The 25,481-nt window shown below is 40.9% G+C and overlaps 1 protein-coding gene across 1 annotated transcript in view; it reads right to left on the minus strand.

The window, feature by feature from the left end:
• The window catches only part of LOC127582010 (neural proliferation differentiation and control protein 1-like), a 144,946-nt gene extending 126,791 nt beyond the window's left edge, over positions 1 to 18,155 (minus strand). The window contains exon 1 of the mRNA XM_052036925.1: positions 17,899 to 18,155. Coding sequence (XP_051892885.1) covers positions 17,899 to 18,007 — 109 coding nt within the window. The 5' untranslated portion in view covers positions 18,008 to 18,155. The remainder of the gene's footprint in view (positions 1 to 17,898) is intronic.
• Positions 18,156 to 25,481: the final 7,326 nt, after the last annotated feature.

Here is a 25,481-nt window from a genome sequence, read left to right on the forward strand (position 1 = left end):
ACTGGGAGGAAGCTTATGTTTGTTGCTGAAATTATATTTGTAAAAGAATACTGCAGCTTACAGAGTGAACATGGAAGTCATAGAAAATGCACAGCGTGCTTTTGTTAACAGCAGTGCTCTTTGAAGGACGTTCCTAGGGCATTGCAAATTATGGGACTTTACACACAGAGCTGGAAGACATCAGTTTTAATAGCTGGCTATAGAAGAAATGTGTGTGACAGTACAGGAGAAGCTTCTTGGGTGGCTGAATGCCCCACTCCTACTCCTATCTGGTGCCAAGCCCGACAGCTGCCTTTCAACTAAGAACCTAGACAACGAATAGCTTCAAGTTTTAACCACGGGTCAGCTCAATCAAGTCCAATGCTATCCTGACAACACAACATGTGCAAAGTTGTTCACAGGCTCCCTGTATTTCTGGAAAAGTCATCATTTATTATCTGCTTCATGAACTGCTACAGTCTGCAAAGAGAAGGCATATCCACAACTCTAGGTAGCAAGTTGCTGGATTTTGGCCAAAACATTACAAAGGAATCATGATGCAGGTTAAAGTTTGGTTGCTGGGTAAAATGGAGGGGAACATTTGCTCTGTCCGACTCAGGTGGTAGAAGGTGATTGAGATCTTCTTCCCAGAAGCAGCTTTGTCAAGTTGCTGCAGTGCATCTTGCAGAAAGGACAAAGAATGAGATAGTAGAAGAGAAGCTAGCTCAGAAAGCAGTAGTAGAAAAGGATTTTTGCTCTCTATAACCTCAAGAGGTTTGGACCACCAACACTACAGTCACAACCTTCAGATTTACATGGCTCAGCTGCTCACCAAGTAACTTTACCAAGCTTTCAAAATACTCCTGTACATAGCAAGTCTTGTATAAGAAGACTTCAAGGTCTTTCATGATCCTTATCAAAGCCAGATGTTTTCATCAAAAAGGTGGTGGGAATGTCACTGGTTGAGTAATTTTACATAGGCAAAACCAGATTAAGATTTCAGTCTCACTATCAATAAATTTTTATCCTCCTACTGCTCGACTAATAATTTTTTATAACCCGTCTTTTCAATTTAATTCCATTTCTAAGTCTTAACAAAAACAGGCCATTGGACCTTCTTACCAATAGCTGAATGCATTCTCTCAGCTGCCAAAAAGGACAGGCATTAGAAAACAGGAAGCTCAAGATGGTAAGTAATAGTCTTAACTTCAAAGAATTTTTGGTGAGAAGACAGGAGAAACAAAAATAAGCTACTTTATGTTCGTATTTCATGGTAATATCTTCAGTAATTCTTTATTTTCTACCTTTTACCAAATACAAGCTTACTTTATATTTTACCTCAGGATTTTCATTTAGCATTTGATTCAACGTTTCAGTGTATTGTACAAAGAAATGTCAAAAAAAAGGATATGCATTTATACAGCACTTTTCTTACTTCGGGATATCCTAAAGTGCTTTAGAGCCAATGAAATACCTCAAGAGTTTAATGTGGCTGCAGGTAAAACTGAACGCAGGGCCCTAAAGCCCCCCTCCCTACCATCCTCCTGGATGATGTACAGACTCTGGAAAATAAAATTGAAGACCTCAGAGCAAGACTGCAGTACCAGAGGGACATCAGGGACTGTTGTGTACTTTGCTTCACAGAGACAAGGCTCACCCCCAGCACTCCGGACATAACACTCCAGCCCAAAGGCTTCACCATCCACCGCATGGACTGGATGGCGGCATCAGGCAAAGGCAGGAGTAATGGCATTTGCTTCATGATCAACTCATCATGGTTCTGTCACAGTCCCGCTCCCTTGACCTGGAACATCTGGTAGTCAAGTGTCATCCGTTTTAGCTGCTAAGGGAGTTCTCTGCTATCATCCTGGTAGTCGTGTGCATTCCACTCCTGGCAAACTTCAAGCTGGCACTGGAGGAGCTGAGCACCGTGATCAACAGTCACGAGACAGTACATCTTGATGCCTTCCCGATCATCGCAGGGGATTTCAACTAGGCTAGCTTGAAGAAGTCTCTGACAAACTCAACACATCACCTGTGGAACCAACACACTCGATCACTGTTACACCTTCATCAAGAAACTTACTGTGCCATCCCGCGCCCGCACTTTGGCAAGTCCGATCACCTGGCTGTACTTCTACTCCTGACATATACCTGTAGGTAGAGACTGAAGACTGCAGCATCAGTGGTGAGGACTGAGAAGGTATGGTCAAAGGAGGACTGCTTTGAATCAGTAGACTGGACCATATTCAGGGATTCATCTTCAGATCTAAATGAATATGCCACAGCCATCACTGATTTCCTCAAGACCTGCGTGGATGAGTGTGTGTCATTGAGAACATAGAGTTTTCCCAAACCAGAAGCCCTGGATGAACCAGGAGATTCACAGTCTGCTGAGGGCTAAATCTGTGGCACTTAAGACCAGCGATCCAGAACCCTACAACAAGTCCAGGTATACAGAAGGCCATCGTGAGAGCGAAAAGGCAATTCCATGTGAAGTTAGAGACACAATCGGATGCACGACAGCTATGGCAGGGTTTGCATGGTATTACTTCCTATACGGCAAAACCTAACAGCATAAGTGGCAGTGATCCTTCACTCCCTGATAAGGTCAACACCTTTTATGCACACTTTGAAAGGGAGAACAACAGTACACCTGTGCGAATCCCCACAGCATCTGGCAACCCTGTGATCTGTCTCAGAGGCCGACGTCAGAACATCCTTCAAGAGGGTGAACTCTCGCAAGGAGTCAGCCCCTCACGGTGTACCGGGCAGGGTACTGAAAATCTGTGCCAACCAGCTGGCTGGAGTGTTCAAGGACATCTTCAACCTCTCACTGCTGCATTCAGAGATTCCACCTGTTTCAAAGGGGCATCAATCATACCAGTGCCCAGGAAGAGCAGGGTAAGCTGCCTCAATGACTATCGCCTAGTACCACTTACATTTAATGTGATGAAGTGCTTTGAGAGGTTGGTCATGGCTAGAATTAACTCCTGCCTGAGCAAGGACCTGGACCCGCTGCAATTTGCCTACTGCCATAACAGGTCTACAGTGGATGCAATCTCAATGGCTCTCCACTCGGCTTTGGAGCACCTAGACAACAGCAAAACATACGCCAAGCTGCTGTTCATCGATTACAGCTCAATGTTCAACACCATCACCCCCCTCAGTACTAATCAACAAGCTTCAAAACCTGGGCATCTGTACCTCTCTCTGCAACTGGATCCTCCACTTCCTTGATGGGAGACCATAGTCAGTGCAGATCTGTAGTAACATCTCCTTCTCACTGACAATCACAGGCCCACTGCTCTACTCTCTCTACACTCATGATTGTGTGGCTAGGCACAGCTCAAACGCCATCTATAAATTCGTCAATGACACCACTGTTGTTGGCAGAATCTCAGATGGCGATGAGGTGGTGTACAGGAGTGAGATAGATCGGTTGATTGAGTGGTGTCGCAACAACAACCTCGCAGTTAATGTCAGCAAGACCAAGGAATTGATTGTGGACTTTAGGAAGGGGAAGTCAGGAGAACACACACCAGTCTTCATTGAGGGGTCAGAGGAGGAAAGGGTGAGCAGCTTCAAGTTCCTGGGAGTCAACATCTCAGAGGATCTATCTTGGGCCCAACACATTGACGCAATCACGAAGAAGGCATGCCAGCAGCTCTACTACATTTGGAGTTTAAGGAGATTCTGTATGTCACCAAAGACTCTTGCAAATTTCTACAGATGTACAGTGGAGAGCATTCTGACTGGTTGCATCACCGCCTGGTACGGAGGTTCCAATGCGCAGAACTGAGAAAGGCTACAGAGGGTTGTAGACTCAGCCAGTTCCATCACGGAGACAACCCTCCCCGCCTTCGAGGACATCTTCAAGAGGTGGTGCCTCAAGAATACGGCATCCATCATTAAGGACCCTCACCACATGGGAACATGCCCTCTTCATGTTGGTACCACCGGGGAGGTGGTACAGGAGCATGAAGACCTACACTCAATGATTCAGGAACAGCTTCTTCCCCTCCGCCATCAGATTTCTGAATGGCCCATGAACACCTCATTATTCCTCTTTTGCATTATTTATTTATTTTTGAACTTGTAATTTTTATGTCTTGCACTGTACTGCTGCCGCAAAACAACAAATTTCACGACATACTTCAGTGATAAAACTGATTCTGATTTTGAGTATAGCCCGTTACAACACAGGAAACACAGCAGATAATTTGTGAAAAGAAACTGACCAGAGGTGATTTCTTCTTAGTACTGAAGTGTCTAACTGAACAACTGAATAAATGTTCACAAAAGTAATCATATTCAAACATGATCTATTGGAGATTTATCTGAAATAATGTCTTCGAAAACATTATGCAACTGACTAAATATGCATTCAACCACTAGGAATGAATGAATCCCACCTCATTCAAAGTTTGTTCAACAGAATGAGGTAGTAGCAATTACATACAAACATAAGGAACAAATGAAGGGAAAGGTCCCTGTGCTTGCTCCACCATTCAATAAGATTACTACTGGACCACTTACCTCAGTACCACCTTGCACTAACCCTATACTAACTCTGTATGCCTAGATTTCCTTAATACACAAAAATCTATCAACCCGTCTTGAATATTCTCAGTGAATGAGCCTCCACAGGCCTCGAGGGTAGAGAATCCCAAAGATTCACAATCCAACAAGTGAAGCAATTTGTTCACACCTTGCACCTGAATGGCCAGACCTTTTAATTTGGGATGGTGACACCTGGTTCAAGACATGTCAGCCAGTGGAAACAACATCCCTGCATCTACCCATCATGCACATTTCAATGAGATCACCTCTCGTTCTTGTGAGATCAAGAACACTCTTCTAAACACTAGAGTATAGAAGTGATTATGTAACGTGGATCGAACCCAAAACCCAGAGCTGTGAGGCAGCTGCACAAACTGCTGCACCACTGCCACCTATGAGCATCATTCTCATAATAAATGCAATCAATGGGAGAGATAGCAATGAATATTTCACAGATAAGCAGCTATCTCTGCAAATTACTTATCCTAACAATTTGATTCGTGCACACTTGCAAAGAGCTGAAAGCAATGGTTTTCTCCCACCCCGATTAAGCTTAGGCTTCTCAAACAGTTTGGCATTTTCCAAGCTATCTTGCTTACATACCATACACCTCTCCTGTTGCTAATCAAAAATCAAAAGAGAAAGGTTTAATATACTCAAAGGAACAATAGATTTTCAAATTAGAATGTGCACATCTTGGAGAATTGTGTGGGTGTTCTGCTCCTATGCACCTGAACCCTTGTCCATCTTGGTGATAGAGGGTTGACGGTTTGGGAAGTGCTGCTGGGGTGACCTTGCCAAGCAACTGAAGTGCATTTTGTAAATGGTAACACCAAGGCACTATACAATTGCAATTTGACTTCCTTCCTTCTGTATTTGAACTGTCTTGTCCTATAAACTAATGTATCACTTGACCTCCCAATCACTTACTACACCTGCAGTTTGGTCTTCAGTGATGTGTGTATAAGCACACGTTTTACACAGATTCATGGGGCTGGGTTTTGCATGCCACCCATACAGATCATTTCATTACAACATTGCATTGAGGTAGTACAAGAGAAAACAATAATAGAATGCAGAATAAAGTGCAGAATGGTTATAATAGAAGTATTGAGCAGCTCTGCAGAGAACAGCTTGCAACAAGTCACCACGCTCCGGTACCATCTTGATGGACAAGCCAGAGCCACTTTCATCAAGTCTGCGGTCATTCAGCAGCAATTCACGTCTGTATTGGTGTCCATCCCCAGGATCACACTGTAGAGCATGGAGCTCTGTGTTGAAGTGCCGGGGATGAATCAGGACAAATACCAATGCATAGATCTCCATACCATAACTTTCAGTGCAAACAGCCTTTCCATGTTAGCCCCATAACAGCTAGCTACTCAGTTCAGCCCTGAGCTTGCTGACCTCAAAGGAGACACTTGCATGCATAAACAAGAATAAACTGCCTGCTTCGGAGCATCCATCTAATGACCCATGTGCATATGTAAACTTTAGTAATGATCGGCTCACATGTAATGGCTTTCAAAGATAACAGTCTACCAATATTCACTACCTAGGCTCAAAGAACAGTCACTAGGCTTCATTGGTGCAATATATCCCAATGCATGTTGCTGCGGTTCACAAAGCATGCAATATTAGAAGAATCTTTCTTAACTGCCAAAGAAAAACGTGCTAAATACAGGAAGCATTTGTTAAACCTGTTTAATGCTAGGGCATGGATTAATAGCTTTGACAAGAAAGTAGGTAATGTGTTTAATTCTGACTTAGACATGCTCCACTGACCAACTCTGTTGCATACCTATCAGATCCCAAGCAAATTAGGTGGTGAGACATGAACACAGCAATTAACAAAATATCATCATTATCACTGACATGTCAATTACCACAATTCCTACACTATGACTAAAGCACAAAATATCTTTCTTTCACTAGTTCTGCAATTACCAGCACTAAACTCATGTGATTACTACATTCAAGCCATAATTTAGCAACAAATATTCCTTTTAAATGTACTGTTTAGTGTTCATCAACTCAAAAGGTTTGATGCCTTGAAAATTAATGCTCACAGTACAGGGCATACCTCAGTTATCACTATTTGGATATGACAATTGGGGTTGTTAGTGATTCTCAAAAACCCTCTCTTGGTAGAGTTGTTCACTAACTTTGAATATTTCTGCTTTTTTAAAAAAAAAGTCATCTGTGCCATCAAATTAAGCATCAAGTCAAAGATTTTTATCACCTGAAAGTGAATTCTAATGCATTAAAGATATGCTTTAAGAAAATTGTTTTTTTCCCCAAGTTAGGTAGAGGAAGAGAGAGTTGGAGTTCCCAGTGTCAGAATCAAGGTCAAAAAAATTTTGGAGAACAAAACTGGGAACAAGGGTAGGCCATTTGGCTTCTCAAGGCTGCTCCACCATTGAACAGGATCCTAACTGATCTTCTATCTCAATACCATTTGCCTGCCCTATCCCCATATCACCTTATTTTCTTCACACTTAGAAATCCATCAGTCTTGATTTTGAATGCAATCAACAACTGACCCTTCACAGCTCTCTGAAAAACCTTTGTTTGTTTCAGTCCTAAATTGTTTACACTGTCACCACCCACCCCAGATGAGAACGTAGGTGGCATGATTAATAAGTTTGCAGATGACACCAAAATTGGTCGTATAGTGGACAGACAACTTTAGTATTGATCAACTGGGAAAGTGGGCAAAGGAATGGCAGATGGAGTTTAACGCAAACAAGTGCAAAGTGATGCATTTTGGGAAGTTAAACCAGGACAGAACATACACAGTGAATGGCAGGGTCCTGGGGAGTTTGTTGAACAGACAGACCTAGGGGTAGAAGTACATTGTTTCCTGTATTATCACTTTTAGGGAAACGAGTGGTGAAGAATTTATATGGCATGCTTGCCTTCATCAGCCAAGGCAATGAGTGCAAGAGTTAGGACAACATGTCACAGTTGTACAAAACATTGGTTAGGCGGCACTTAGAATGTTGTGTGCAGTTCTGGTCATGCCACTACATGAAAGATGTGATCAAACGAGAGGGTGCAAGGATGTTGCCGAGATTGGAGAGTTTGGGTCATAACAAAAGATTAGATAGGCTGGGACTATTTTCCCTGGAGCAAAAGAGGAAAAGAGGTGACATGATAGATATATAAAATTATGAGAGGCATAGATAGTATAGATAGCCAGAGTCTAAAATTAGAGAGCATAGGTTTAAGGTGACAGGGAGGACAGTTAAAGGAGATCTGAGGGGTAACTTTTTCCTCACAAACTAGCTGATATCTAGATTGAGCTGGCAGAGGATGTGGAGGAGGAACGTATAGTAACAACATTTAAGAGGCATCTGGACAATTACCTAAATGAGCAAGTAACAGAGCGACATGGAATTAATGCAGACAAGTGGGGCATTAGTACAGACAGGCATGATGGTCGGCATAGACAATGTGGGCTGAAGGGCATGTTTATAAGTTGTACAACTCTATGACTCTAGTTCTAGAATTCTCAGCTAGGGTAGTATTTGCCCTATAATCAGCACTGTTAAGCTCCTAAGAATTTTGTGTGTTTCAATGAGGTCTCTTCTCATTTTCTAAAATCTAGAACGAAGACTTAGACTATTCAAAGCCTTCCCAGGAACTAATCTTGCAAATTTTCATGACACTCCCAATGACAATTCTCTTTTTTAGATAAGGAGACCAAAATTGTAAGTATACTCTGTGTTGTCTCATCTGTGTTGCATAGAATCATAGATGCAGTTGCATTCTAAAATTGCCTTTATTCTGTTCGATATATTAACCTCAAGAGCACTTCCTGCAGTAACAATGCAACAGCTCTTCTTCCTAACTCCTTTACCATGTTCTGGGAGAAAACCAATTGAGTACAGATTAATGCAGAATTCTTCAACTGGGAACCTACTTTTGTTTGTCCAAAAGTTAGTTTACTTTGAATTTTTATAGTCAGCAGAGAAGGAAAACTTATTTCATTCTTGTGGATTGGATTTCAACCCAATTCTCAGGAGATGAAAGGTTGGTGTATTACTGAGTTTATCACATGACCCCACATTACCCAAGGTGAACAGATTATTTGATCCACAATCCTGCAGTTATGAGAAAAGGCTTGCTTTATCAATATAATGAGCTGGATCAAGCTCAAGCACGGGCAGGGTTCCATGCCATCTGTTCTGCGCATCATCAACATCCATGTCTGTGCACTGTGACACAGAAGCCAAAAAAATTCTGTAAGTCAAATGCCAGCACCTCTGACATCCTGCCCCACCACATGTCTCATCATAGTCCTGGCCCTCACTGTGCTAAGGGGCCAGATGCTTTTCACATCCACCTTTCAGCTTTACATCAGCAAAAGGACAACCCCATTTGTCTAAATGGAGTCACCAACTTTCTTTAAAAAGTTCTGTTCAGGTTAATCATTCACTTCTTATGTTTTTAACTGAACTGAACACCAGAGAGATTTAAAGACAGCACAACATGCCTTTGACAGCAGCGCTGCTGCAGACAGGGCCTCAGTTCCACTGCATTCAAGTAGGGCCACTGAGTAGAGATCTCCACTACAATGGATCTTGCAGGTATCACAGCAGGTAAATACAATAGCAGGATTAGCCCAGGGACTGAACCCAAGGCACAGGCCAGGTCTAGCAAGACCTAGCCTATCATTCTTCATCTATTTCTCCCAAACATCTCCAATGTTTCTATTTTTCCCCACAGTGAAAGTTATCAAGGACAGGAACATCTCAAATCCACATAGCAATGTATCCTTGCAATCAAATTCCAAGAATGAACACCATTCTCAAGTCTTAGAATTTTAATCATATGGAAGCAGTTTCCAATCAAGCATCTACATTCCTCTGTTGCATTTGTGCATGATGTAGAGTCATTTCCAATGAATGAAGCACATGTCATGTGCCATTAAAACATAAATGGGCCACAAACAAATGCTTAAGTTTGAGATAGACCCACACAAAGACAATTCGAAAACCTCCTGCATTTTCTACCACTTTCAACAAGGTTCCACCAACAGACATGTCCTCCCTCCTCCTTTCAACACTCCAAAGGGACCCTGGTACACCCTTTCATCTCCACCAACCATTCCCCTTCTCACAGCATTTTTCCATGCAACTGCTGGAGATGCTAACCTGCTCTTTAACCTCAACACTCCATCCGAGGAGCTAGAGAATACTTTCAGTGAAGTTATGATGCACTTGTGCTTCCTCCAATCTTTTGCACTACATTTAGTGCTCATGATGTGATCTCTTCTGCAGTGGAGAAACTAAATGAAGATTGGTAACTACTTAGCAGAACCCCTTCCTTCAGTCTGCAGGGATTTCCAGTTGCCTGTCACTTTAATGTTCCATCCCTCTCATTCTCTGATCTGTCTGTGGTGTCCTGCAATGCTCCACTGAGACCCAACGCAAGCTTGAGGTGCAACACCTCTGCTTTCTTCTAGGCACGTTGCGGCCTTCAGGGATCTGTATTGAATTCAATAACTTCTTTCTCTGTATCAGTTCTGTGGCAAGATTATCCATGTAATATTAACTCAGCTTTCCTCCCTCCATAGACTTTGCCTTCTGTTGTCCTTTTCCAAAATTTTCATTTCGTTTTCATTTTCTGTAACAGTTCAGACCTGCATTTCACCACTTATGCACGTCCCTTTGTTAGATATCCCTCTCGTCAACTGCCCTCACTTTTCTATCAACCAAACAACTTTAGAAACAGCATCACCACAGCAACCCGGGCCTCACCCAATGTCCTGTCCATCCCTCTCCCAGCCTCCCTTGTTCTCCCTTTTCGTTCTGAAGGATCTTCTATCTTGAACGTTATTTCTCTTTTCACAGATGCTGCCTGACCTGCTAAATTTTTCCCAGCTTACTCTATTTTTTTTTAAAGATTTCATAACTGAAGCAGTGTCTCTTAAATATGAACAAAAGAGGGAATATATGGAATGAGCTGCCAGAAGTGGTAGAGGTTGATACAATTACAACATTTAAAAGACATTTGGACAGCTACATGGATAGGAAAGGAATAGAGGGATATGATCCAAATGCAGGCAAATGGGCCTAGCTCAGGAAGGCAACTTGGTCAGCAAGGATGAGGAATTGGACTGAAGGGTCTGTTTCCATGCTATGTAGTTCTATGACTGTAACATTCCTGCAGATGGCAAAACCAATCTAATACACAATACACTCACACTAACTTCATGAAACTAAAACTTCTTGTTTTGTTCCTTGGTCATTTTTAATCAAAGAAAAATATTCCATAGTGTTTCAGAGGCACAAAAGGGTAAAAATTTTTGCTGAAGCAAAAGGATGTAATTAGGAGATACAGTGGGTTCTCAAAGAAGTTGAGATATGGAGCAAAGTGCATTTTAAACTTTAGGTTCAAATAATCTTAGAACAAGTACACATTTCTACTAGAAAATAGTGTGCAACAAGAATTAATATAAAACTTGATGTTTAAGTCACAGTTCACTGATGAGACTGTACATCCTAACTGCTCTGCACAACTGTTCACTCACTGGAGATATTGCAGAAAATATTTAACTTGGTCAGTGTATCAAGTCCACACTCAGCAAAATAAAATAAGCAAGCCGTTTTTCATATCGTTGAGACACCCTTCGCATGATCCAACAAGTTACCTAGCTACTGGCAACAACATGGTGAGCCAACAGGTCATCAACTCATGCCTCCAGATTGAGAGAACCATGCTTACCAAAAATCTGCACTGTTATTGCGAGCAACAACTTACAAATCAGGTTTAATACCATTTCTTGTTGCACATTGGCAGAATCATGAATTTATTCTACAATTATTTCAGTCTGATAATTAAGTCATGAAAAGAGGACCCACATATACAAATCAGTTATTAGTGACCTCCAAACAAAGATCAAAACGTTTTGACTTCACTGACCGAGAATTGCTCCGAATAACCCAAAGCCTTGTCTCAAGCTAAAATTCTCTTCCCAACGTTCAACTCTTTATAGCCTTGTGTCCACATTTCTGTAAACTCATTCAGAACTCCTACTTAGCTATTTTTGCTTCCATGCCCAATTTGACTTGAGTACACCTCTGAAGTATTATTCATCTATAATATTGATGCTACATATATGTACACATTGTTGATGTAAACTTTTATTGTAATACAAAGTTGCATATTTCTTTAGCTATATCCACTCTTGGATTATTTTCTTCCAATTTTCTTTCCAGCACAGGAAATAACAAAAGCCATCATCTCCACCTTGGAACCTTACTTCTGATCTTATTTCCCGCTTCCTGAGTAATATTGTAAATTGAACCAGAGTGTTTACAGCTGGTAAATATAAACAATTAGTCCAACAGGTTTGGCACCCTTCAACCCCACTCCAACGTTCTTTTGCAATTTTTTGTGATTTCCTAGTGCTAAGTACAAGCGAGATTACAGATGCATTTGAAGGCAAGATTACTTAGTTTACAGATTTCTCTAGATTAAAACAGAGAAATCACATTGTCAATTTTCAGAGTGAAACATACAAACCGTCTGGCTTCTGTGAAATTCATTACGCGCATAAACAGGCTGAAGAGGCAAATTGGCACCACTGTACGAAGAGCAAACATTACATCATCTACAAGTGATTTTCCTAAAGCAGACGCTGCTGACATGCCAGGAAGGACCTCTCTGCTGCTACAACAGCTTATTTATATAGCGTCAAAGGCATTTCAACAAGTGCAATTTCACAGCAAATGCAGGAAATGAAAACAGAAATACTGGCTTGAAGTAATAAAAACACAAGAATGGCACAGAAGGTATGATTCCATCTTAAAAAATAGGTACAATGGGATCTCCCTTTCCATCAATGTCCAGCTGGAACATTAGTTTTCTCCTTCAAGTGTTACATGATTTGCTGTACATTTCAAAAATCCTCCACTGTCAAAACAAATACCAAGTTATACTAATTTAGATCATGTTTCCAGCAGACCAAATAAAATTATAAAATTCCTGTAGGAAATTAGGCAAGGTCATTTGGGAGATTAATACTGCAGCTGAAGTACCCACAATTTACAATCTTAGTACGTCCCAAACATTTCTCAACTGATGAAATAATCACTTTTATAAAGTGTAAAAAAGTGACAATTTGTACACAGCATAGTACCACAAACAGCAAAAAATATAAATGGCCAAATAAACTTTTAGTAATGATACTTGATCCATCAGCCACGACACCAGGAAAAATCTTAGCTCCTCACATACCATTCTATTTTCCATCCAGCTGAGGGAGGATATAGGGTCATAATCTAGAGAAAGTGGTAGTGATCCGCAATCTTGAACACAGCAGTCCTTCTCGTGAGGGTACTCTCAATACTGTAGAGTAGGCAGCTCCATGTTTTAACCAAGCAAGTTGTGAAGTAGATGCCATTGTTGGCATGGTTAATTCTGAAGCACAAGTCTTCAATGTCACTGCCGGGATCGTCTGGTCTTTTAAACTTTACTGAATCCAGTGCCTTCAGCCAATTGATATCACATGGAATAAATGGAATTGACTGAAAAATGGCTTATAGGCTGGTGATGATTAGGAAGTGAAAAGGAATCACCCACTCAGAACTTCAGGCCAAACATGGTTGTCAAGCACACATGATAGACTCTGCCATTTTTGAGGGTTAAGATGCTATCCAGCTATCATCATCTGGGTACTAAGCCATAACAAGGTCAGACTACACTGAAGTGCAAATGGTTCAATAACCCATTAATGTGCACTCTCAAGAAGCAAAGTGTTACAGTAACATTGTGGTTGTTGCTGGACTAGCAGCCAGAGTTTGCGCCTATTGATCTCCAGACAAGAGCCTGAATTCACACAATAGCCATTGGCACTTCTGAAAACCCATCTGGTCACTAATGGATTTCAGAGAAGGAAATCTAGCCCCAGACTCACCACTGTGGGTGATTTTCCACCACCTTCTCCTTTCAGAAGCAATTAGAGATGGACAATAGGTGCTGGTGTTGCCAGTGATTTCTATATACAGAATTGCAAATGAACGAATATAAAAAAGCAATGGTGAACAGGGAACCTTACCACAATCAGACTTCTCATCCAAAAAGGGAGGAGACAGAAGACAGCAAATGGAAAATAAATTGAAATATTTAGTTGCTTCTTAGTTAAATATTATGTAGCTAGGAAACCTGTTCCTAAGATATTATCAAAGCTGAAATATCTGACTCAGTAATGCATAACAAGATAATTAAGTTCCAATGACAGACAGGTCACACCAGTTTGCATTAGGCCCCATGATCATTATAGAAATAATTTAACAATAGCCAAAAGAAATACTGCTACATAACCACCAATTAAAGGCGATGAACCTAACTGTACTGCTTGTCCATCTACATCCACTTCCAAGGAGTAAGTGTGCAGATTTCAAAATTTTCCTTTTTACCAAAATATTCTTTCACTACACTGTCCTTTCACATAAGTAAATACATGCAGCATTAATCATTTTACATGACATGGAGAATAACTACTCAATGTCATTACCTTTATTTCAATGTCCTTAAAAGACATTATGAAGGAGCTTTTTTCCTATGACAGCACATTCAGCCATTAAAGTATAAACAGATCATCTGCCATTCAACACCTGACACTAGCTCCACCATTTAGTAAGATCTTGACTGATCTTTTAACTCAGCTCTATTTTCTTACATTAACCCCATATCCCTTTATACCCTTAATATCCAAATGTCAATTTACAGCTGACATTTAAATATCTAGACAATGAAAGCAAACTGGATATTGATGGGCAAAATACAAAAGTACGTTTAATTCATTATCAGTAGAATCCAAAGACAGCATTATTACTGACAACGTACAAGGACAAAGGAATCCTGGAAGCAATTATAAAATCTGTCATTTAATAGGGAGATGGAGGAAAGATAATTAAATGGTTTATGTATGGAATAATAGCTGACACCCAAGAATGGTTTCCAGGTAATAATCTAACTGAGGGATACAATTGGAACATACATAGTATGATTGTTAACACTGACAACACAGAGATGAGATCACTTCCAGGGACCAATCCATAAGGCCATGAGTTTAAGTCTGATAATATAAAGCATGATTGGAAAGGAGTTTCCTAAAAAAAAGAGTAAGAAACCAGGAGGGATTTATAGTGAGAACTGTGGAAAGTAGAACCAAAAAAGAGCAGAAGAGGCAAAGAAGTCCTTCTAACATCTGGTTAACATTCCTCCCTCAAACAACACCTTGAAACCAGATCAACAAATCGTTAACTTGCCACTTGTATGACCTTACTGCTCACAAACATTTGTCAAACTAACAGTAAAAACACAAGCAATCCACTAGATGTGAAGTGTCTTGGGACTTGCTGAGAATGTAAAAGGTAGCATTTCAATATTAGTTTATTTTTTTTTAAACTTTTCCATCTATAATTGCCTTCTCCGAAAGTTATTGACTGCTTCATTTCATGCATTCCTTCCAATTCACCATACAGAATTTTCAGGACAATGTCCATCATATTTTTCCATGTTTAATTCTAACATCATTGAAAAAGATAAAAAGCAAAATGCAATTATACTCAAAATATTTTAATGACCTTTACATTGAATTATTAAAATCTTCTGCATAAGAGTATGAATTTATCAGCAAGAAAATGATACACTCAATTTCAAGCATAGAGCAAAGTTTTTGCCAGTTACCAAGCAAAAGGTGAAAAGATATGAAGCTCTAGGCATGTAGATTTCTCACTTCATCCATCACTCTTTGGCAAAATATTAGGCTGGCATCAGACACAAAGAATGGAAGGGAACATATCTTATGTTCAGGTACCTCCTGGCAATTAACCAAGAGCATGAACAACATGTAACAAATACTACACCTAAAAGCATGTTAATAAATCTGCATCACTAGGACCCAAGAACATTATTGGCATCAGTGAGATTCACTGGAGAACTAGCATTGCTCAAAAAAAAGTCCAAAAAATGTGACAGTAAATATTATGAAATTATACACCGAATTGTTTTCATCTCAATCCCTAATTTGAGAGGATGCTATATCTAGACTGCAAGAAATTGAGGTGAGAGTGAATTAATAAAACAACCCAGAGTACCAAACTCAGCTTTTTTCAAAAATCTGATGGTCACTATCCACAATGCTGCCCTGCACTTCAAAGCCTGAGAGTTACAGGCTGGCACTAACAGGTTCAAAATCTACTCCATATTGGAAAACGTATTCAAGCATGGCATGGTGTGTTTCAAGAGGTCTCGTTCCTCAAATAAAGTATGTCCCATCTACCTATTCAGGTTAATAATAAAGACTCCCTTGGCACCATTCAAACTAGGAGCTCATTCACTGTGAAATGCTCAGGGTCTTAAGATATGCAAGATACAAGGGAATTCTTTATATTACACATATTGAATTCTGACAGCAAACTGGAAACGTATTCAGCTCTATAGAAGGCTAAAGCACTAAACCAACACCAAAATGGCCAACGCCCTGGATTATCAGAACACATCACTTTTCAAACTGGAATACCAATGTTCTTTTTATTTCCCCTCCCACCTTCTTATACACTGGCATTTTTAAGAATTTGTGGAGTTAAGGCCAGAAACACAAAGCTGAATCACAGTAACTTGATGCATTATTTATTCACCTCTTTCTCACATTGCTGGTCACAGTGTCTCCTGAGTCAGTTATCTCCATCAGCACAACATACATATTACTTAAGTCTAAAACACACAAAAACAACAGACAGGCATTAAAAGTACTCTTTCCAATGCATTTCTGAAAACAGTCACTTCATATGACATTTATTATTATTCTGCTCCTGACAAACAATAGGATAATATTATTTAGATCAACTGATTTTATATTGTTTTTCTGTTTAAAAAGTTTCAACCCACAATCTCACAAACAACTCAGAAAATGTGATAGAACTAAAGACTTACTCCATGAATTCAAAACAGCTGAACATAAAACCTTTGCTTCTAAAATAGCCTACGTTACAGTGAGGCACTCATTTTTCTGAAAATAAATGCTATAGAACATAGAGGACATAAGTTCCAGCCATAGTTATTCTATCAAGGAAGCACTGTTAATTTGAATAAGTGTTTATAAACAGCAAATACATTTGTCAGATTTTCACAAATACAAGTATGTTATTAAATCATTTTCTAGCTTCCAGAAGTTTTATAGAACAGCGTCAGCCTGTTGCACTATAATGCTGCTATTAAAAACTGCACACAATGCTGAAAGATACAAGCCTCTCTCATCTATTCTAATAAATGTATTTGAATAAGGAATGGATTAAAAGAAAAGATCTTAAATTATAAAATCCGGTAATGATTTTGTATTAGCTGACAAGTTACATATGTAAAACTTGCATTGCATGAAAACAAAAATATTAAGAGTAGTACCAATACCAAACTGCAAACAAGGTATTTTTTAAAAAACAATTCAGCTAATAATCCATTGGTTGCACAATATATTCCTAATACATTCTTACCACTATACATTATTACATTTATTTTCTTAACCTATTAAGATGCAACACCTACATAACCCTCCCAAAATATATTTTCTTTGCTAAATATTAAATTATTCCCAATAATCCAGAGCAAAAATTAAAATTATGTTCCATAGCAAAATAAAAATCATGAAGCATTAACCGTCTAGGCTTCAGTAAATAAACAACCTGTATTAACCTTTGATTCAGGAAGATTATCCTCAGAATCCACACATTTATAAGTTATTCCTAATATTCCCAACAACTACATTACTGACAGAAAATGCATCAAATAATTATTCCATTGATGCTCTACACGATTTGGTTTTGTTCGGATCTTCAGTCTTGCATTAAATCATGAAAATACACATTCTTGATTACTCCTAACATTATCCACATTAGATGCTAGTTTGTTCTGTTCTGACCTTTAATATTTCATTTAAGTTGCTGCAAGGACGAACTTATAAATTATACTGTCAACATTCCCCACTAGCAAAAACTACATTGACATAGAAGCCCTGTTAAATTTTAACTTGCTCTGCTTCAGTGCTTGAAATAAGTTTCAGCATATAACAATAATTTTTCCGTCACTACATCAGTCCATCCGCGCACACACACACACACAGAGGTTGCACTGACTAGTCATTTCTTCCCTCGCATCACCAGGAGGAGTGGGAGGTGGGTCCACTCTCACCTCCCGCCTCTCCTTCAATCTTCTGCTGACATTGTTTGCAAACGCGCTGTTGATCCGACCGGTACCGGGCCGCACCAGTTACGGTGCGGTGCGGGGCCAGACCCGCCGCCGGCCGCCCGGCCCAGGCCACTCCCCAGGCTCGCTGACACTCACCTGCCGGGCTGAGCAGCAGCGCCAGAGCTCCGAGCAGGGCGAGCAGCCGCACAGTGCGGCCGCTGGGCCCGGGCCCGAGCCCAGCCCTCCACGGGACACCCATCCTCATCGGGGTCGCATTGTGGAGCCAGCGGGGGATAGAAGTCGCTTCCACGGCCGACCCGCTCTCCACCCCGGCGCCACCGGACTGACACAAGCCGCCGCGTCGCTACGCGACCAGGGCAGGCACCTTACGCCGGGCACGCACCAGATGTGCCGCCTTACGTCATCGCGCACCGTGCGTGAGAGCGCCATTGAAGGGAGGAGGTGATGAAGGCTCGCCCAATGGGATGTGTGTAGCCAGAGGTTGAGGTAGCTCAAGCCAACCTAATGTAGGGTGAGTGCAACCAATGATCAATGGCTTGGTACCTTCATGTTAACTGTTTTGGCTTTCCTCTCCTGAATGGATGGAGGGGTGCTGTCAGCTCAGTCAACTGCTCCCATCATTCGTGCATTAATAACGAAAGAACACTAAGAGTGGGCCATTTAACCCTTGGAGACACAAGAGACTGCAGATGCTGGAATCTGGGCAACACACAAAACACTGGAGGAACTCAGCGGGTCAGGCAGCATCTATGAAGGAAGATGGACGGTCGATGCTTCAGGTTGAGACCCTTCATCTGGTCCAGCATCTCGACCCAGAATATCCACTGTCCATTTCCTTCCATTGATGCTGCCTGACCCGCTGGGTTCCTTCATTGTTCTGTCTGTTGTGTCTGACCCTCTGAACCTGCTCCACCATTCATCAAGATCATGGCTGATCTACCTCAGAGCCATTCTGCTGCTCTATCTTCATATCCCTCATTCTCTTAGTAGCCAGAAATTTTTGATCTGTTGCGAATGGACACAACAAGTGACCCTCCACAGTCCTCTGGGGCAGAGAATTCCAAATATTCGCCACCCTCTGAATGAAGAAATTTCTCCACATCTCAGTTCTCAATAGCCTACCTCTTATTCTGAAACATGACCATAATTCTAAACTCCTCAGCCAGGGAAACATCCTTTCTGCATCTACCCTATCAAGCACTGTAAGAATTTTATAAGCTTCCGTGAAATTCCTCTGGGAACTCTATGGAATACAGGTCAAGTCCGCACAATCTCTCACCTGTCTGGTAAATTTTCTTTGCATTCTCTCTATGTCAAGTATATCCTTTTGTAAGTAAGGAGACCAAACCCTATACGATACCCCGGACACAGTCTCATCAAGGTCTTTGCGAGATAATTGCAGTGAAACAACTTCTATATTCAACTGCTTTCATAATAAAGCCAAATATTTGCCTTCCTAATTATTTGCCACATTTACAATCTTTCTTCATTATTTAGGGCTAATCCTTTGATTGATGTTAGGCTGATAGGCCCATCGTTCCCTGTTGTCTCTTTCACACCTTTCTTAAATACCAGGGTCACATTTGTGCCCCTGCCATTTGCAGGAATCATTCCAGAATATACAGTATGTTGAAAGATGATAACCATTGTACTCACTATCTCTGTAGCCACCTCTTTCAAAACCCTTTGTACCTTTAGCAGTGGCCGAACTTTGGAGTAGGACTGCAATTGCATTCTTTTATTTCAGATTTCCAGCACTTTAAGTTTTTTTTGCGTTTTGACCAATATGGTAAATTATCTGGTAATTATCAAATTGCCATTTGCTCTGTGCCTGTAATTTTGTGGCAAAGTTGATCATCTGCATTGCTTAGCTCTTGGGGTCATATGAAGTTTCAAGTTTTAAAATGGAGCTGTATTGGGAGATAGTTTCCTAAGGCCTCTCCTACAACAGCTGCTGAGCCATCAAAAACAACAGACAGGCACTAAAAATACTCCAACATAAAGTAAAAGAAATCCCTCTATATTGTGCAATGCGAATCTCAGTATGACAAAAAGTATGTTGAAGCCCACAGGGTATATAGGCTTATATATTTACATGAACAGGTTACAGAGGTGGGTGTGGTGAAGATTGCATAAGAAACCTGAAGGTCTGGTTTCACTGCATGTTATGAAGTTTTAATAAAATTGGAAAGTTTGCAGTTCCCTGCATAGAAATCAACCTGACTGACAAGGTTGGCTTCCAGATGGTGAGGATACTTGAGAGCAAGCTGCAGAAACGGATGGGTTCAATTGTGTGTGTGGGGTCCTTTGCCAGGGAGGGTCCCAAGCCTGCAGGATTTCACTCAAGAATCAGGAGGTGTGTAAAAAGCTTGAGATAAGGTATGAGGCGAGGATGGGGACAGTCTCTAACCCTGGAAGAGATAATCATCTGGCACCAGAGAGATCAATCCTGGACTCAAGAGACTGCAAACTAATTCTGGTGGAGGTGGTGGAATTGATTCATAGCCCCAGGTTTTTGGATCTTGGGTGTCTGTGAGGAAGAACTCCTTTCCTCCTGGCCCAAGGAGTTCTGTGAAGGTCCTTAGCTCCTCCCCGAAGATGTCCTTGTCACCATTCAGCTACCGGGAAACCCAACTAGCCAAAGGTAATCCCATAAAATAAATTGTCAAAAGTCAGCAGTATTTAAATATCTAAATTCCCTGACTTCCATTGACTTCGGTTTTACCAAAGTTCTTTGATAGCGCACATTGTCAAATGTCATCTTGACAAGAAGGGCAGTCACTATCACCACACCTCTGGAAATCAGCTCTTTTACCTGTTTTTGGATCAAGGCTGCAATGAAGTTCAGGTGAGTAGATCTGGCAGAGCCCAAACTGAGCATTGTTCAGTATTAGTATGCGTAATGGCCTCCGTTGATGACTTCTTTCACCACCTTGTTGAGAAGACTATTAAACGGTAATGGGCTAGATCCCTTTTTTCCTGTAACTTCCCGTTTACTTAGGTAGATGCCCATGTTGTAACTGTACTGGTCATCCACTAGCTCTGGAGCACAAACTTCAGTCCTTCCTTTCGAATGCTTTTGGGTTACATAGCCTTTATTGTATCCAGTGATCTTGGCCAATTGCCTCAGTTCGAGGCAAATGAGTGATAAAGTATGGAATGGAGTGGAGCAGGGAAAATATGCCAAGGGCTCCGAGCTCCAACACACTCCTGGGTTTCTTTGCTTTATTGTCCATAACTTAATCTATATCCCTAACTTAACTTGCACAAAGGTCACACCATTACAGGAAGAATGAGGAAGCTTTGGAAAGTGTGCAGAAGAGATTTAGCAGGGTGGTGCCTAGATTAGAAGGTATAATCTTTATAAAGAGGTGGACAGACTTAGGTTGTTTTCTCAGGAGCATTGGAGACTGAAGGGAAATCTGATAGAAGTTTATAAAGTTATGAGAGGCATAGATCGGGTAGACAGTCAGAATCTTTTCCCCAAGGTAGACATATCAAGTATAAGAGGACATGCATTTAAGATGATGGGGGGGAATGTCTAAAGGAGATCTGTGGGGCAAGTTTTTTACACAGAGAGTGTGGAACAGGCTGCCAGGAAGAAGGTACAATAGTGGCATTTAAGAGGCTTTTAGACAGACAAATCACTATGCAGGGAATGGAGGGATATAGATCATGTACATGCAGAAGATATTTAGTTTAATTTGGCATTTTGTTTGGCACAGACATCCTGGGCTGAAGGGTCTATTGAGGTCTTGTACTGTTCTGTGTTCTATATTCTGAAGTCATGGCACTTGTCATCCAATGTGTTAGAAGACTAATTGACTCCCAGTTGGGCAACATCTTCATTTTAAATTCCTGATTTCATAATCACACCCTGGTCTCACCGCACAATACTTTTATAATCTATTCCAACTCCACACTTTTGATTTTCCACGCACCTAATTACTCCAGTGCCACTTGTGTCTTGAGCTATCAGGTCTCTAAGCTCTGGAATTTCCTCCATGAAAGCTTCCATCTCTTGACCTCACTTTGCTCTTTTGAGACATTTATTGGAGCCTACCTCTTTGATTAAGCTATTGGCCATCTTCACTAATATCTCCTTCTGTGGCTTGGTGTCAATTTTTGTTCAATAACACTCCAAGCATTTTGGAATACTTTACCAGATTAAAAGTGCTTTGTAACATACATGGAGACACAAGAGAGACTACAGATGCTGGAATCTGGAGCAATGCACAGAAAATGCTGGAGGAACTCAGCAGGTCAGGCAGCATCTATGGAGGGAAGTGAACAGTCAATGTTTCAGGCCAAGACCCTTCATCAGGAATTGTAACATATATGTTGTTATTTTTGTCATTGAAAATCGCTAGGTCTATCTGCAGAGAAGAAAACAATAGGACTCTCCTTATTAGAGATTCATCTGCCTGTTTGGTTCATTCACTTCCTCTAATCTGTCCTCTATATTTTTATTCATTGTTCACTTCTCTTAGGGAAATGTCAAAAGAGCTATCAATATGTGAGTCCTGCTATATAATCATCTGAATATACCTGCATAGTTCAATCATGGTCTCTGTTCCTGTATAAGCTATTTGTAACAATGAAACCAGCAAACAATTTTTCATGATGATTGTTGGGTAAAATTGTTTAATTATAATTGTATAAACAAACTAGTGCCTTACATTGTCCCTTATGTTGCATTTATTGTGTTCTTTAATATATTCACAGCCACTCTTAGGAACTCTTAAATCTTTTTAGAGCCATTCTTTGGGACTTTCTCAGTGAGAAAGGATGTGTTTATTTAGCTCTTTATGTGTTGTCTCGATGGTCCAAAGCACTTTGTGGCCAATGACATCCTCAGATTCAGCAAGCAATTACATAGATGGTTATTTGATTGCTTTGGTTAAGGAAGATGTGTCAGTGAAGACCTTGGGATGTGTTTTGATAATAAAAATCAGGAGTAATGAAAAACAAGCTGCCAACTCCAAAGTGTCCATAGACATCGATATGTTCTGAAGAACAGACATTGCTGTAATGTAGGAAAAGCAGTAACTTAATTCACACAGCAAAATTCACAACAAGCAATGAAATAAATGGCCTGATTATCTGATTTTGTTAAGATATAAATCTTCTCTCTACACTATGTCCTGTGTTTGTTGCATCCAACTGCAAATATCGACAAAATCTAAGTTGAATGTTATATTTAAAAGGTGGCACCTTTGACAGGGCAGCACCACTTAAGCGCTGTATGAAGTGTCACTGCAATTACACTCTTTGCTTTCAGTGAGCCCACATCTGCTTGGGACACCTCCCACAAAGCCAAGTATGACATCCAATTTCTCCAACAAATTCTTTATCCTCCAGCCAACTTATATTCCATTTTCCAAGATTCGTCACGCATCCCACAACTTTAACCTTTCTGTGTAGAACTTGGACAAATGTGGTAGAAAACTTAATACAGTGGAGCCTAAATTCAATGGTTCCCCAAAAGAGCTGCAGGCATTGAGATCCATGATTAACCTGAGACCTTTTTTGCAATTCAGGCAACACTCCAACTTTATGTTGCCTGTTCAATATGACGATATCAGTGTCTGCTCAGTGCTAGTTGTACAATTCATTTGGTGCACACATTGTTAGGAGGGCAATAATTGTTGGTGGCTAGCCTCTGTTAAAGTTGTGGTACTTAAACCTATTATGCACATCTTAAGAGGGATAATGCATAGTAGCTAGAACAGGTATGGGCAGTCATTCTACGAATGAATGTGACCTAGAGACAGCAGAATGGTGTGACACTGGTAGGTGCTGGCTTTGCAGGATTCCCAATGTGACATTTGATATCTTGATATAAAAAACAGGAGATACAACCTGTACCTGCCAGGGTCCAGGAGTCGACCCAGACAAAATCTCTGAATGTAGTGGGAGAAGATTGCTGTGAAGCCAATAGAGGTCCTGGAAGTGTCACAGTAAGTTTAATGACCAACACAGTCAACATTAATGACTGAATTTCCACTGCTCTAATTTACCAAGTGCACTCATAGACTTGGTCACTCCTCAAAAACATCACATCCCTATTATTTGCCTACCTCAATAATCTCAAAATTCTTACCTAATATGTGCTCCACCACACCCATCCAATTAGCATTGCTGCAATTTTGCACTGCTTATCCATGTCTCATAGCTCTTGGTTACAGCTAAGTGTTCAGTCATGTTTGCCGCACCACCCAAAACAATTGCTTAAGATTCAGTGGCAAAATTCTTCTTTCTTGCAGGACAGTGAGGCATCTAACCAAATGCAACAGGTGTCATGCTGATGAGGATATATACATACGTAAAATGGAGTGCCTCAGTTTCCCAAGGTGGAGAAGGTGCTGGGTATGGTTGGAACCACATTGCTGAGTTGGTTGCCAGTGACAGAGTTGAAACTATTGATAATGATATTCTCATTCATAATCCTTCTCATCCCACCTGTCAAATCCTCTCCCTTCTAACTTATGAGCCTTGGACTGTGTAAGCACGCACCTTTTACTTTACCCTCCTTCTCACAGCATGCATTACCCACATGGTATGAGAAGTGAAAGTTGTCCACACACTGGAGGTATACTAGAAGACCTACCATCACCCAATTTTGCACACAGCCACTAGCTCACTTACCGAGTCATTGATTAATGTAAAGGTTAGCAAAGGGCAACATCTGCATGTGGTGGGACAATAGACACAAAAGTCCTGCATCCAAAGCAAGGGGGCAAGGATAGTATAGGTAGCAACTCAACAGTGGGGAAGGCCACACAAGATCTATTGCAGAGGACTCAGATAAGTTCATTCATCCAGATGTGTGGACCCAACCATGAGGCAACATCTCCCGACTGATGTTGCAGCTTCCATCGCAACACAATTAGATGGAAACCAATGTTAGAGTTCTGCAGTGGCAGCTCAGATTTCCGTTGTGCAAGGTCAACCCACCTATGTGCCCAGAGGAGCGTAGAAGCCATCACAATAGTTCAGCATGTTTCCAAGAGACTATTAAAATTGCCAACAGAATGGCAGAGATCATGGATCATGAGTCTGCTGTATTCTCCCAGGAGAGCAGTGTTCATTTTCCCACCCTTGCCAATCTCTAATGCTATTGCTATTAGTTGTCAGCCTATCAGCCTGAAGCACTGCTATCATTGTCAAGATTGTGTCTTTCCAGTGCTGGAGCTTGATACCATCTGTAGTATTCCTCACTGAAAGTCAGCAGCCTGTCACTGCAGCAGTGCTGTGTAAGAGCACTAGTATAGGGAAATCTACATAGAGAACTGCCATTAAGGGGAAATACAGGCAAGATTAGTTGACCTTTGTGTGGAATATGGCTGTGTTTCATATATAAGTTTGTTTTGAAATGTATACTTCATGGAAGATTTCATTTTGGCAGTGTGCCATGCAGACAGTGTGATGATCAGAGGAAAGGTTGTTGTTATTGAATGGAGAATTGGGGTTGTGCTGATGGGTGATCACGTGTATGAGATTTTCATGGAGAATCTGGCAGGAAAGGTTTGTCTATGTTGCTACCACTATTCCTCTTCCTCCTCCACCTTCTCACCTTCCTCCTACTGCTCCTCACACTGCATGCTAGATGATTCATAGCACTGATTGCAAGATGACAAGGCTGTGTTGTCATTGTCTTCCAGTATGCAGTAGACAATTCCTTTTACCTGCTTTGCTACATTCTGTTAAGTGCCTTC

The sequence above is a fragment of the Pristis pectinata genome, chromosome 23 (genome assembly GCF_009764475.1).
Source record: "Pristis pectinata isolate sPriPec2 chromosome 23, sPriPec2.1.pri, whole genome shotgun sequence".
Taxonomy (NCBI): domain Eukaryota; kingdom Metazoa; phylum Chordata; class Chondrichthyes; order Rhinopristiformes; family Pristidae; genus Pristis; species Pristis pectinata.